The 14275-nt window shown below is 42.3% G+C and overlaps 2 protein-coding genes across 2 annotated transcripts; both read left to right on the forward strand.

Moving 5' to 3' along the window:
* The first annotated feature begins 81 nt into the window (after nucleotides 1-81).
* On the forward strand, nucleotides 82-4322 carry lrrc23 (leucine rich repeat containing 23). Its single transcript, XM_037103902.1, has 9 exons — nucleotides 82-542; nucleotides 1775-1884; nucleotides 1985-2105; nucleotides 2207-2348; nucleotides 3111-3241; nucleotides 3328-3464; nucleotides 3587-3791; nucleotides 3870-3908; nucleotides 4131-4322. Exons 1-8 carry the CDS (start codon nucleotides 456-458, stop codon nucleotides 3900-3902), a joined length of 966 nt encoding a protein of 321 aa, XP_036959797.1. The 5' UTR covers nucleotides 82-455; the 3' UTR covers nucleotides 3903-3908; nucleotides 4131-4322.
* A 2252-nt stretch (nucleotides 4323-6574) lies between these two features.
* On the forward strand, nucleotides 6575-14095 carry tktb (transketolase b). Its single transcript, XM_037103897.1, has 14 exons — nucleotides 6575-6840; nucleotides 8478-8595; nucleotides 8685-8798; nucleotides 8886-8983; nucleotides 10102-10293; nucleotides 10702-10829; nucleotides 10918-11114; nucleotides 11708-11872; nucleotides 12108-12264; nucleotides 12346-12476; nucleotides 12575-12658; nucleotides 12761-12857; nucleotides 13023-13142; nucleotides 13334-14095. Exons 1-14 carry the CDS (start codon nucleotides 6734-6736, stop codon nucleotides 13504-13506), a joined length of 1881 nt encoding a protein of 626 aa, XP_036959792.1. The 5' UTR covers nucleotides 6575-6733; the 3' UTR covers nucleotides 13507-14095.
* The last annotated feature ends 180 nt before the right edge of the window (nucleotides 14096-14275 follow it).

The following is a 14275-nucleotide window of genomic DNA, read 5'->3' on the forward strand; positions in this document are numbered from 1 at the left end:
CAACATCTTGACCTGCAGAAATGAAATGAGACTCCGAGCCAAGGACGTTTGTTTACATGTGCTCCCAGCACTCTCGTGCTCATGTTGCGACTGTAGGGTTTCCATGGCAACAACGACAAACGCGGATGTTGGTCTGCTAGTTGGGATGGTTAGCTAACGTTACATTTATCAGATTTAACACTATCCTCTACCTAGAATTTCTTTATCTGTATAATGGTCGTAATGAAAACTTAGAAATTGAACTGAACAAAGTTTAACCGGATAGCTAGCGGCTGTAAATTGCAGCAGTCACATACAAAGTAGCTACGAGCTAACTCAGCTAAACTGGCAGCTAGTAACTTCATTGTAATCTACTTAAACCCGGTGCAGTTGGACTAACTATAACTAGCTAATAGTTGGTCACCTATCGACTGGTTTGCCGCAACTTTTTGTGAAAACAAGTCAAACTGACCAGGATGTCTGAGATAGATGAAGATGCAGTCTTGTCGGATGTAGAAGGAGAGGAAGAAACGCGTCGAGACGGAGTTGAAGAGGGCGATAAGGTATAACGTTAGTCCCTTTGATTTATAGCACGACTCACGTCATTAAGTATGATTGCCCCACTTGATAATACTTAAATACTGTACAAGTTGGACTCTAGTATTGTGGTATTAGGGCTTTTATATAGGTGGAGTAAACAAAGGCACTGCACTCACCCTCTACCATTCTCTTATCAATCCTAACTGTCATCTATTACCTACCCCAATCATAGAGGTCAGGCCATGTATTCAAATGATTCAGTTCACCTATGAATACAAATAAAGTATATATCCGTTCACCCCCATACTGATGGAAAGGTAGGTGGAGTTTCGTCGTCCACAAAACATTTCTGGAGCTTTACAGCAAAACAGTGTTACAGCATTCTCCAAAACAATGGAGGTAGATGGGGACTTGTTATATAATGTAACAAAACAAAAAACGTCTCTCTGCACCTTGTCCAGCTTAATAGATTCGAGAAGATGTATTCATGTTCCTCCCTAAGGCCCAAATCTTCCCCCTGTCTGACGTGGGTCCAGAAAAACATTTCTGGAGCTTTACAGCAAAACAGTGATGCAGCATTCTCCTAAACAACAGAGGTAGATGGGGACTTGTTATATAATAAAACAAATCCCCAACTAATTAAGTTGTTATGCTGTGAAATTCAAGGCAGGTTTTGCAGATTATGAAATTTGACCCAACTTTCAGTCGGCATGGGGATGAGTAGATGATGACAATGTTCATTCTTGCTTGAATGTATGCTTTAATTTGCCCTTAATTGCCTCGCCTACCTCTTTTCAAGAAAGACTCAGAGGCCTCCAGCTCATCCACATGTCAGATGTCATGAAATTGAAAAATTAGTTTCTGAATATGTACCATTTAACCCACAACATTAAATGAAAGGATGGGGTATCTATTCTTAAAACCTTAGTGTGGAGTCTACTATTGACATCTCAGTACTAGTTAAGAGATTATTTGCTCCCTTAACACTGCTCCCTGAGTCTGTGTTGCTCCCACAAAGCATTGAGGTTTTGGATGTTTAAGTTCAGAGATCACTAGTAATTCACGGGACGTACTTCCTGGAAGGGTTCATTTATGGTTTAAACATTCCATGGGTAGTTTTGAGGGTCTGTTTGTAGATGTCCTTGTGTCTGGACTTGGCCCTGTACACAAACACCAGTTGGGTGTACTCCCCTGTGAGTTTAAAACCCACAACACTTTGGATGAGTTTAATCCGTCACTGTCTTCCACTTCACAGGTAGAGGTTTGCCAGCTGACCCAAGAAACCATAAGTCATGGGCTCTCATTACTGTGCCGAACAGGAAATGGGCTCGGACACGCATTTGTCAAACTGGACCTAAAAGAAAAGTAAGAGGGTAGAACTGGCTGCCGCTGCTCTGTAGCTTAAAGTTGATATTGCCCTTCTTTAAATGTGATCTCTTTGCTTTGTTATCACTGTACACCTCAGAAGACTGAATGACATAGCTGCAATCAGCAGTTACATCCACCTACGTTTTCTGGATGTGTCCAATAACCACATGACTGATCTCTCTCCTCTGGCATCTCTGACCCAGCTGCTCTGGCTAAAGGCAAGGAGCTCTCCTTGATTATACGTTTTAAGATGACATGTCTGGTGCTGATATCATTCACTCTAACGGATGGTAAATCTTGAATGTGTCTTCTTCTGTAGGTTGACAATAATGCTGTCGCTTGCATCAAAGGGCAACCATTTGCTCAGTTGGCATACCTGCAGTGGCTGAGTATGGCAGGGAACAGGCTGACAGAACTCGATGGCCTGGGCGGGCCTGCCTTGGAATGTCTCAATCTAACAGGTTGTCTCATTTCAGTGAGGATAAGTGTTGTGTTTATGATGCAGTGGTCTCAAACTGATCCAGTAAAGGGCCGCTGTGTGGCTGCATGAACACACCTGATCCAACAAATCAACTGTGTAAAGACAACTCAGTTGATTGATTAAGTCGAGTCAGGTGTGTTCTTGCTTGGTTGGATTGAAAACATGCAGCCACAGCGGCCCTTTACTGGATCAGTTTGAGACCACTGAGACTGATGGCTGTCATAACCTTGTTCTGTGCCATGTTAAAAAAGACGTGGTGCGCAAAATGAACATGAGGCATTTATTATAATTGACATGAGAAACAAAACAATGAACAGTTCTACAAAGTGTGTATGTTAGTGGCATCAGCGGTGTAAATGCAGATTTGTGGAAAGATGGTGTGAGGGAGGAAAACAGTCGTGGGGGGAGAAAAGCAAGAAAGATCAGCTCAGTTTGAGGCAGGACTTTTCTATCACAATGAGCACTGAGACCAGGTGTTCTAGATCAGGCTGATACTACAGTCAACCTCCTCTGGTAACCTCAGAGAGAGAAACAGGGAAAAGGGTTACAATGACCAACCTGTACAAACACTCACGCTGTGTATTAAGCTCATCAAGAGTTTTGTAAAGTTTGGTCAGTCAAATGAGGGATATTATCATTATATCTTTGGTATAACAAACTCGTATTAATCATTAATTATTAATCCTTATTTGATATATATTTGAAAAGGCCTTGACGTAACATTTTGGAACCTCTCTGGCAGGTAACAGCATTCAGAGATTGAACGGCCTTCAGGGTAACTGTTTTGCAAACCTGGTAACTTTAGAGCTGAGGGGAAACAAGTTGGATACCACTGAAGGCATCAACCTTCCCAACCTGCGACAGTTATATCTGGTAATAAAAGTACAACGATTTAGTCCTAATGCTGATACAATGACCCAGAGAACAGATTGCCTATGACTGTTCTTGCTGTCATTCAGGCTCAAAACGTTATCAAACGTTTGGAGGGTCTAGAAAGGCTGGAGCGCCTCACCACCCTTCATCTTCGAGACAACCAGTTAGACACTCTGGATGGCCTCAGCTCCAATATGAAGTGTCTACAGTACCTCAATGTCAGGTACACAGTTGTATCACAGTAGGACAGATTTGTCTTATAATTGTGGTTCCCATCATTATTTCAGTAAAACACCAAATACCCCAGATCATATATCCTATAATATGTGTGTCTCTCTCCCGTAGAGGGAATGCAATCTTAGATGAGATTGCCCTGAAATGCCTTAGACTTGTGTCAAAAACTCTGCGAGCTTTGGTCCTCTCTGGGAATCCTCTGGTGGAAACGGTAGACTACCGGCTGAGTGTGCTGATTGTCCTGCCACAACTGGAGCGACTTGACAAAGAACCCGTCAGCCCTCGGGAGAGGATTGAGGCCCAGGAGAGAATACATGTAAAGATAAGAAACATCTTAATTCTCTTTGCGGCTGATGCCTTGCTAGTTTTTCTCATGTCATGTGTGTCTTTTCAGGAACTTAAAGAAGAAGAAATCTCCGAACCATGAAGACAGGTAATGATGTCCAAAAATGAGGAAGTGTTTCACTTCCTTAAAATCACTGGCATGGTATGTGGGTGCCTGTGATTGAATTGCATTGGAAAGTAATGTATATCTTGAGAGAGTATCTTGTCTGATTTGTAAATGCATACAAGGCTGCCAGTGTTTTGTTCTTACACTAACTTTTACAATTTTTTTTCCATTAATTTTTTGGCCTTCATTTGGTTTTATTGACAGGACGGATTAAGACGTGACAGAAAACAGGATGAGAATGTGGGGGAGTGACACGCAGCGAAGGGCCCCAGGCCAGGACTCGAACACTGGGCTGCTGCAGCAAGGAAAAGGCCTCTGTACACGCCCGCTCTACCAACCAAGCTAAACAGCACCCACAATCTAATTTTCAAACAATAAAAAATGTTAAAGTTTTCATTTCTGATATATGAATTGACATTATACATATGCAAACTGTAGCTAATGTTTTGACATTTTTCATGGTGATGTCTTAAGGTGTGTTTTTGCAAAAACTGTGGTTCAAAAAAGGAATGCACTCTCAGCTCTTGTTATGAAATCTCCAATGCAACATATTGACCTGCAGAAATCAAATGAGACTCCCAACCAAGGACATTTGTTTACATCTGCTCCCAACACTCTCGTGCTCATGATGCGACTGTATAATGGTAAATTGCAGCAGTCACACACATTGTAGCCTCGAGCTTACCCTAATTAAGTTGTTATGCTGTGAAACTCAAGAAAAGATTTGTAGATAATGAAACTTGACCCAACTTTCAGTTGGAACTGGGGATGAATAGAAGATGACAGTGTTCACTTTTGGATGAACGTATCCTTTAATTTGCCCTTAATTGCCTCCCCCAACTCTTTTCAAGGAAGACCCAGAAGCCTCCAGCTTATCCACATGTCAGATGCCATGAAATGCATTCATTTGGGAATGTGTACCAAGCATTCCTGGAAGGGTTCTTGTGTCTGGACTTGACCCTGTGCACAAACACTGGTTGCGTGTACTCCCCTGTGAGTTTAAACCCAACAACACTTTGGATGAGTATAATCCTTCAACGTCCTCCATTTCACAGGTACAGGTTTGAAAACTGGCCCAAGAAGCCATACCAGCTTACCTACCTGCAGTATGGCAGGGAACAGGCTGAAAGGACTGGATGGCCTGGGTGTACCTGCCTTGAAATCTTTCAGTCTTACAGGTTGGTCGATCAGTTATCAGATAGGGTAAGTGGTGTGTTTGTTTAGCAAAACAATACTTAAGCAAAACAAGAAAAGGCGCAGGTCAAAAGAGAAAAGCAAGAAATGTCAGCTCAGTTAGAGGCAGGAATTTTATTTCCTCCAGAGTGCTCCAGTTCAGGCTGCTGCTGCAATCAATCCTCTGGTAACCTCTGAGAGAGAAACAGGGACTTATCATGATAAGCTCATCAAAAGTTTTGTGAAGGGAGGTTTGTCAAATGAGAGCTATTATCATTATTTCTTACTCGTATTAATCAGCAAGATTTTCTGGTGCTTAATCCAATGTATATTTGAAAAGGCCTTGACATAACATTGTGGAGCCTTTCTGGCAGGTAACGGCATTCACAAGTATTAAAGTGTGCTGATTTTCCTGACCCTATCCCATCTTAATTCTCTTTGCAGCTGATGCTTAGCTAGTCTTTCTCATGGCAATTCAGGAACTTAAAGAGGAGGAAATTTCCAAACGATAAAGACTGGTTATGACCAAAAATGAGGAAGTGTTTCACTTCCTCAAAAGCATGGGCCTGGTGTGTGTGTGTGTGTGTGTGTTTGTCCATGCGTCTCTGTGTTAGGTGTGTGCCTGGGATTGTATTTCATGGTAATAAATTAGAGTATCTTGTATGATTTGTAAATTCATACATTAGGGCTGCCACTGTCATGTTCTTACACACAGCCAATCTAATTTTTAAACAATACAAATTTTTAACATCTTAATTTCTGATATATTAATTTACATTATACAAATGCACACAATCAGCTGGAGTGACAAAGCTATGGCAGTGACTCGGGAATAAGACATCAGCAGGGTTTGCAGGCCACGCAATCCTGTGTTTCCCTGAGTAAGGATGAGCTAGCAAAAACTGCTTCCACTTCCCTGTTGGCAGCCATCCCACTGCAGCTTTAAAGGGACAGTGACATGCCATGAACCATTAACTGCACACTGAGGACCCTGAATACTAAGCCCATTGTATTGTGTAAAAAAAAAAAAAACCTTTATGATAGTAGTTTGATGTAATCTCAAGTTGCCAGTGATATTTCAACATCTCGCTGTCACACCTTTTACCACAACACAAGGAAGTCAGGTGGCCCTTTTCAAGGAAATGATTGCACAACAGTGTCTTTTTTTCCCCAAGTCTTTTCAATGTGTGCAGTGTTATTCCTGATAATTTTAATAACAATGCCATCTAACTACATATGGTTCCCTACATTGTAGCTATCTGTAGTGATACTATTGTGATTACCATTTGTTACGGATTTGTAAAAAGAAAAAAAAGAAAAAAAAGAAAAAAAGGGAAATGATAAAATAGAAGTGACCACATATGTGTATATTTCATGAACTGAGAAGGATTTGTGAAAGCAGAGTCTCCTGCGCAACTCACCACAGCCCCTCCTCCAATCACTGGAGGAGGGGGGCGTGGCTGCTACAGGAGACATAAATCCCTCTACCTTCTCTCGCTCTTTGGGCAGCTAGCAGCGCCGTGGCACAACTCGAAACTCGCGACACCTGAAAGCACCACCTGCAATAACCAATTTGAACTTTTCAGGCGGACTCGGTTCTCAAGAAGCGAACCCCCCTACCCCACTCAGACACGATGACTAGCTACCACAAGCCCGACGAGAAAACCCTGCAGGGGCTGAAAGACATCGCCAACAAGCTCAGGATCCTCTCCATCAAGGCGACATGCGCCTCCAACTCTGGGTAAGTCATGCAAAGTTACGTAAGGTTGGATTATTTAAACCACTACATACGAAGAAATAATGGGCGATACAAGGTGTAACGTTACCTTGCTGTAGGAGACGCACGTTGTTCTTGCGGGCCCCGATTGCACGTGCTGCAGATTATCTTCACGCGGTAGGACAGCTAGCGCGTAATTATGCTAACTTTCACAAGTGTTGAAGCTAACTTGTGTTGTGAGTTAAGTTTGGTCTCGGTCTACTGTAGTTCAAGCTAAGACTAGCATAAGGTACCTTTTTGTGTGTGCCCGTATTTTTATTTTATTTTATTTTTTTAAAAGCCGCTGACAGATGAGAACATGTGACAGCGTCTGCATCGGTAGTTGGGTTGTGTACAGTAAGTGCGAGACAGTGTATCCCTTTTTTTTTTTTTTGCGTTAGCTTGATGAAACTTCCTCGTTAGCACAGAGATGCTTCTGCTAGCTAACTAGAAATCACATGATCACGCCAAAGGACGAGTCTCGTGGTCCCATTTCCACTCTAATTTAAAGTTGCAGTCAATTTTAAAATGCCAGACAGACACTCAGCGATTGAATTACAGTCAGGTAATCTATGTCATGCATGATAAGAACCACCGTAGTCAAAAGGGCACCTGTGGTGATGCCTCAAGGGTTTTTGGTAACCCGATTTCTTCCTCTTCACTATCAGAAATGTTTTACTGTATGTTGACGCATGGCCAAGCGGGAAAAGTAAGTTACCTCATTGAAAGGGGTGTAATTTTAGAGTTTCTGTAATCTAGAGATTATAGTAGCCGAACTTTTGACTTCCTGGTATGCTGCCAATATTATGACCTGTTCTGTAACTCTGTGTACAAGTCAGAAATGCCTGTAATTAATCAGATACATCTTATTAGCTGGTTGTGTGTCACAAGTCACACTTACTTGATTTGTGCAAATCCAGTAACCCTCAAACAGGAAATGATTGGCAAACCTGTTTTTGTCACTCCCTTCATTTTGCATGATAGTCACCTGGACTATCAGGCAGTCCATCTTTCCTTAAACAGGTTTTGACACCCTGCGAGGTCAACACATAATGCGTCTCATTGTTTGCTGTGGAACAGTACATGTGAGCATCTCATTGCTTGGTTTTGGTATTCATGAGTTTACTTCGATTTTTCTTAGCAGGTTATCGATCAACAAAAGAACAAGGGGTAAAGAAGACACTGGATTCATTTATTTTAAAAAAAAGAAAAAAGTGACTAAGATAAGTGTGTGAAATAAGAAACTGGTGTGTTTCCAGCATGGTTTAAATGATGCTATTTGTAACTTAACCCACTTAGGGAAGCGGAGATCCTGTTGAGTAATATGGGATTTCTAAACATGTTGAACAACACTCGGCCCACTATGCAATAACCAATAGTTTCACAAGTTTGCTTATTGTTTGTTTTATAAAGGCTCTGGTTTGTGAGACTTGATTTGATGTTGCAAATTAACAATCATATTCCTAATCCCAAAAGATGGGTCCAATATACTCATTTGGAATGGTTTTCAAGGATGCCTAAATGTAGTAACACACGCATGTGCATGGTATGTGGATTTACTTTTTTTAAAATGTCTTCTGTGAACAGTGATCAACAGGTCGTCTCTATTTTTCTCTCCTCAGTCACCCAACATCATGCTGCAGTATGGCAGAGCTCATGTCTGTGCTTTTCTTCAACACTATGCGCTACAAAGCCGATGACCCTCGCAACCAGTGTAACGACCGCTTTGTGCTCTCAAAGGTTGGCATACATTTCTTTTCTAAGATGAATTGATAATCTATAGTTAGTCAGCTGATTTAAAGACTCATCCCTCCCCCTCTTGATCTCAGGGCCATGCTGCACCTATCCTCTATGCTGTCTGGGCAGAGGCAGGTTACTTGAAGGAGTCCGATCTGCTCAACCTTCGTAAGATCGATTCTGACCTGGAGGGTCATCCCACTCCAGTAAGTGAAGATCCTGACAACAGAAATAATATCACGTAAAAGTCACTTTTTATATCTGGATTTAATGAATTCCCTCTTGTTTCCCAGAAACTGCAGTTTGTTGATATGGCCACAGGATCTTTGGGACAGGGTCTTGGTGCTGCCTGTGGGATGGCCTATACCGGCAAACACTTTGACAAATCCAGGTGAGTATTCAAACAAAATATGTCAATGAAAAGTTCAAAGATTTGCTAATCCTGCTTTAAAAAACAGAATATCAAAATTTGGACCATCTATTTAGCGTTTTAGCCTTCAGCAGTAGTCAGTGATCTAAGTTTGCGGCGAATGTCTGGCTCCTGGCTAATAAAAGCTTGTAGGGTGTGAGGTCAGGACATGGATGTACAACATGGAGACAGTGTGCCAGATTATAAGCGTTCATCCAAGAGGAAGTTGGAGCTGGAAAGGAGGGATGAATTTTGAGTCTTGAATCCTACTCATTCTGCATTCTGCATCTAGACTGTCTGTAAATGTAACAATGTCATGCTTGCTGTGTAATTGGCAAGAGCTTTGTTTACCCAGAGTGTTATGGCTTGAGTGGTAGGCAGGGAAGTCCCTTCTTGTGGTGGTGCCTGATGCCAGGTAATCTCTTTTTAATGGATAAGTCTGTGGTAGTGTCGTTGTAATTGAGTTAATTGACATGCCAGCAGGAGCCCTCTATGATGCTAAGAGGTGTTAGCGATACTAATGAATGATTGTTTGAGGCTAAGCTATCGAACAAGGATGCTTCTGTTGGCGTTTTTCATTGCTGTTGCTGATTTTGAAGAGCAGTTTGAGTCACATGGAGATCTAAAGTAGTAACTGAGCCTAAATTAAACATGTTTATTCTAACATTGTTGTGAAATGACATATTTGTCCACAATGTAAATGTTTCAAAATCAAGTATTGGATGGAGACCCGTCAAGATTTTGCAAAGCAGAAGAATGCAATTGTTTAGACTTTTATATAAAAGAAAGCTTGATGGTTCCAATAAAGTAGCCTATTGATGTTTCTGCCCAAAAAAGACTGTACAGTGCAAGACCCTGTGATGGGAACAACTGGCATGAGATCAGTTGTAATCTTCTTGACTCAAGACCAATGACTTGTTCTGAAATGCGGTCATTGGGGTAAAGGTTCTGCAATCCTTTAGTCTGCCCTTTTTTGAGAAGTCCACCACTAGCCTCAGCTCACCAGACATTGATTATGACTTTTTTTTTTTTTTGTAACCATTGTGTGATTTTTCTTGGAAGAACAACGCTAATATTTTGTTTTTCTATACGTGTTCTAGTTACCGTGTGTACTGCATGCTGGGTGATGGAGAGTGTGCAGAGGGCTCTGTGTGGGAGGCCATGTCCTTTGCCTCTCACTACCAGCTGGACAACTTGGTGGCCATCATCGATTGTAATCGGCTCGGTCAGAGTGAGCCCACATCCCTGCAGCATGACACGGAGACCTACCGCAAACGCTGTGAGGCCTTTGGGTCAGTACCAAACTTCCTCAGCTTTTAATTTTTCTTGGAAACACTTTTAGGTGATGGCCCTGAATACACTATCATTATCAAACCTAACCTTCACTGTCTTATTTGTGCTTAATCAAATCTCTGCTGTGAAAAACTTAAAAGGCTGCTTCTGTAGATTTTAATGTTGTCTTTTATTGAACTTCATGGGTTTAAATTTGTCTTGGGCACCCCTCACGCATAAGGTTTTGCTGTCTGAATTCCTCTCTACCCTCCTGCCCTCTTGACCTTTCTGTACTCTCTGCTCCCCCTTACTTGGTTAATAACTTGATGCTTAACGTGTTTGCTCAGAGGTTAATATGTCCATGTGTTTTGGGTTAATAATTGTTGCGATGTTTGGTAGGATGTTAATATTGAGCCATGTTTTTATAGGTGGAACACATATGTTGTGGATGGACATGATGTGGAGGAGCTGTGTAAAGCTTTCTGGCAGGCTCAGCAGGTCAAGGGCAAACCCACTTGCATTGTAGCCAAAACATTAAAGGGCAAAGGACTGAAAGGTAAGTCTGGTTTTCAGATGGTGAATATTTGAAGCATTTTGTTTTCTTTAGATTGCCATTAAGATTCTTTTATTTCTTGTTTTTGTAGATATTGAGGATAATTTGAACTGGCATGGAAAGCCCATCCCTAAGGACCGGGCTGAGGCCCTCCTTAAGGAACTGGAATCTTTGATCCAGGTCCCGAACAAGACCTTGTGCCCTGAGCTGCCTAAGGATGATGCAGCACCTGCAGACCTTAGCCCCATCTTGCTGCCCTCACCCCCAGCATACAAAAAGGGAGACAAGGTAATTTGAGATGACACCCAGTGCATGTTTAACAATAATAAGCCCCTTTAACAGTCACTGAATGGTCTTGGGGGGGGGAATTTAAAGGCAATGGCATTGAGCATAAATCTTTCAGTATTTCAGCTAACTTTTTAACCTACATGCAAGTCAGACCTATTGAACTCTCATTTAAATAATAATTTTAAAAAAATAAGGGCCAAATGGTGAAGTTTTAAGGGGCCAGACATTTACATTTTGTGCCTAACCTGTAAAGCTAGGAATTTCAATATGTTAAAGCAATGTACTTATAGGACAAATAAGTGTATCTACTAATTTCATCTATTAATCTTTGAAGTAGGTTGTCAGTTTGGCTTTCAAATTACCTCTGCTTAGTAGGTTAGGTTAGTACCTAGGTTTAAAAAAAAAAAAAAAAAAAAATTGAAATTGGAGCATTTTTGACATGGCTAATGAATGGGCCAATAAGCAAATAATGATCGAAGCACCAGAATACTGTTAAAGGGCCACATTTTGGCCCAGGGTCCTCCAGTTCAAGAGGTCTGACATATTTGTTTTGCCATCATTACCCTGTTAATTTTTCCTTCCTGTCCTAACAGGTGGCCCCAAGGCGTGCGTACGGTGTGGCACTGGCCAGGCTGGGCCAGTCAAGCCAGAGAGTGGTGGCCCTTGATGGAGACACCAAAAACTCCACCTTCGCTGAGACCTTTAAGAAGGCCTTCCCTGACCGCTACATCGAGTGCTTTATCGCTGAACAGAACATGGTACGTGTTACCGAAGACAGACATGAGAACTCTAACTTATGAAAGGGGGTTAAACTTGGCTCACTCTATTTACTACCATAATCTTCTCCAAACTGGTCTAATCTGTTGCTGTTCATTCTGTAGCATGGTAATCCCAGCCTCTAATTACTGTCTGTCACTTGCACTTGCTTAATCACATCCACTTACCGTCAGTAAGACTAATTGCTATCACTTATGTCTTTGCTTACTGCTGCAGGTTGGAGTGGCCATGGGCTGTGCCACCCGTGACCGTACGGTTGCATTTGCCAGCACATTTGCTGCCTTTCTTTCCAGAGCCTATGACCAAATCCGTATGGGTGCCGTCTCCCAGACAAATGTCAACCTGGTCGGGTCCCACTGCGGCGTCTCCATTGGTAAGTTTTATGCTTAAGCGTTACCATTTTTCTTAAGGGAAGAGTGTGCCCCCTCTCTGACTGATGTTACTCTGCCTTCAGGTGAGGATGGCCCTTCCCAGATGGCTCTAGAGGATTTGGCCATGTTCCGTGCTATCCCAACATGCACTGTATTTTACCCCAGTGATGCAGTGTCCACAGAGAGATCTGTCGAGCTGGCTGCAAACACAAAGGTTGGTAGGCACATTTAGTGTTGACATTTGTGTACGAAGTTGTATTCACAGTGATGTGGGAATCGCATTATGTTCTAACTCAATCGCTATACTCTCAGGGTATGTGTTTCATCCGAACCAGCAGACCAGATTCTGAAGTCATCTACTCTCCCGATGAGAAGTTTGAAGTGGGTGTAGCCAAGGTAATAATCAATACCATGATCATGCACTTTCATCCTCGTGCACAAAGTATCCATTAGTGACGACGACAGCAAGACATAAGCCTGATTGTTGTCCCTTCACAGGTATTGCGCCAGTCTGACAAGGATCATGTCACTGTGATTGGAGCTGGTGTGACTCTGCATGAAGCCCTTGCTGCTGCTGACATGCTGGCAAGTGAAGGTAAGCTCACACTGCCCTCTAGTGGGTAGAAGTAGGTATTTAGAACTACATAATTTAACTAGCATCCAGTTTTTAATGTTTGAGTAATCCACTGGATGGAGGCCTAAACTGCCTAGTTAGCTCATTATGCCTTGAGAACATATCTAAAGTAGTGTTTTCCTATAGGGAAGAACATCCGTGTGATCGACCCGTTCACCATCAAGCCCCTTGATGCCTCTACCATTCTGACGAGTGCGAGAGCCACAGGGGGACGCATCATCACTGTGGAGGACCACTACAAAGAGGGTGGGTTGCAATGTCCCACAGCTCTGCAATCATGTGCACAAATGCTCGAAGTGCTACTAGTTTGCTTCAAGTAGCAAGTGTGCTTTTCATAATCTACAGTGTTCCAATAAGGGCATCACACAGTCATCTCTAATATGAACAGATTTGTTTCTGCTGTGTGGACGTGCTGATGGTTTGTTTCCTCTGTCCAGGTGGTCTTGGTGAAGCAGTCCTGTCAGCAGTCGGCGAAGAACCCGGCATTGTTGTGACTAGGATCGCAGTGACCGGGATTCCCCGCAGCGGAAAGCCCCAGGAGCTGATGGACCTCTACGGCATCAGCGCCAAGCACATCGCCAACGCTGTGCGCCAGACCTTTGCAAACTGAGGACTGTGACTGACTACCTGGAGATGATCTCATGAAGACCAGTAAACTGATGTGTATTTAAGTGCCCGCTTGTGGCTTTCACATAGTGCAGCATACTAATCCTGCATTATTACTCCACTGTGTGCACCTGTTGTTCTTCCGTAACATTCCTTTGTTGTATCCTGATAAATTGTCAAAATGCTGTCTGGCAATTTGGCTCAGACAGAAGCATCACTGAATACTATAAACATTGTTCATTCACTGTCATACCAGCACCCTCTCCAGATTACCATCCATTTTCTGTTTCACATTCCTTACAACCATGCCTCATGTCTTCTCTCTTTGCTTGAAACAGTTACTGTTTATCATAATCTTAATGTACTTTATAACTTTTTTCTAGTTGTGTGCAGTCAGACTGTAGCGCTTGTATTAACAGTTTTCTTCAGTCCCATTGTTAAAAGCTTATCTGGTTTAGTCATGAACTGTTAACTGAGCATTCCTCCTATGATTCCTGGCTACGTGGCTGTCACACAATGTTACTGGCGCTCTAGGTCTACAGTGTCATCCCGTTTTTGCTGTGATGTGCTGCATTAAAAGTACAGAAACACAATATGGTTGTCTTCATGTTTTGTCATGGTCAGTTTACTTCTAAGGACTTCAGTGCCTTACATTTTTGTCTAGCACCACCAGCTGTTTTATGCTTTTCACTTCACCAGTAAAATATCCGATCTGCAGGATGGATGAGCACAACATGTTGTACAGACGAGATTTATTTTTATTTTACTTTTTT

The sequence above is a fragment of the Acanthopagrus latus genome, chromosome 7 (genome assembly GCF_904848185.1).
Source record: "Acanthopagrus latus isolate v.2019 chromosome 7, fAcaLat1.1, whole genome shotgun sequence".
Lineage (NCBI taxonomy): Eukaryota > Metazoa > Chordata > Actinopteri > Spariformes > Sparidae > Acanthopagrus > Acanthopagrus latus.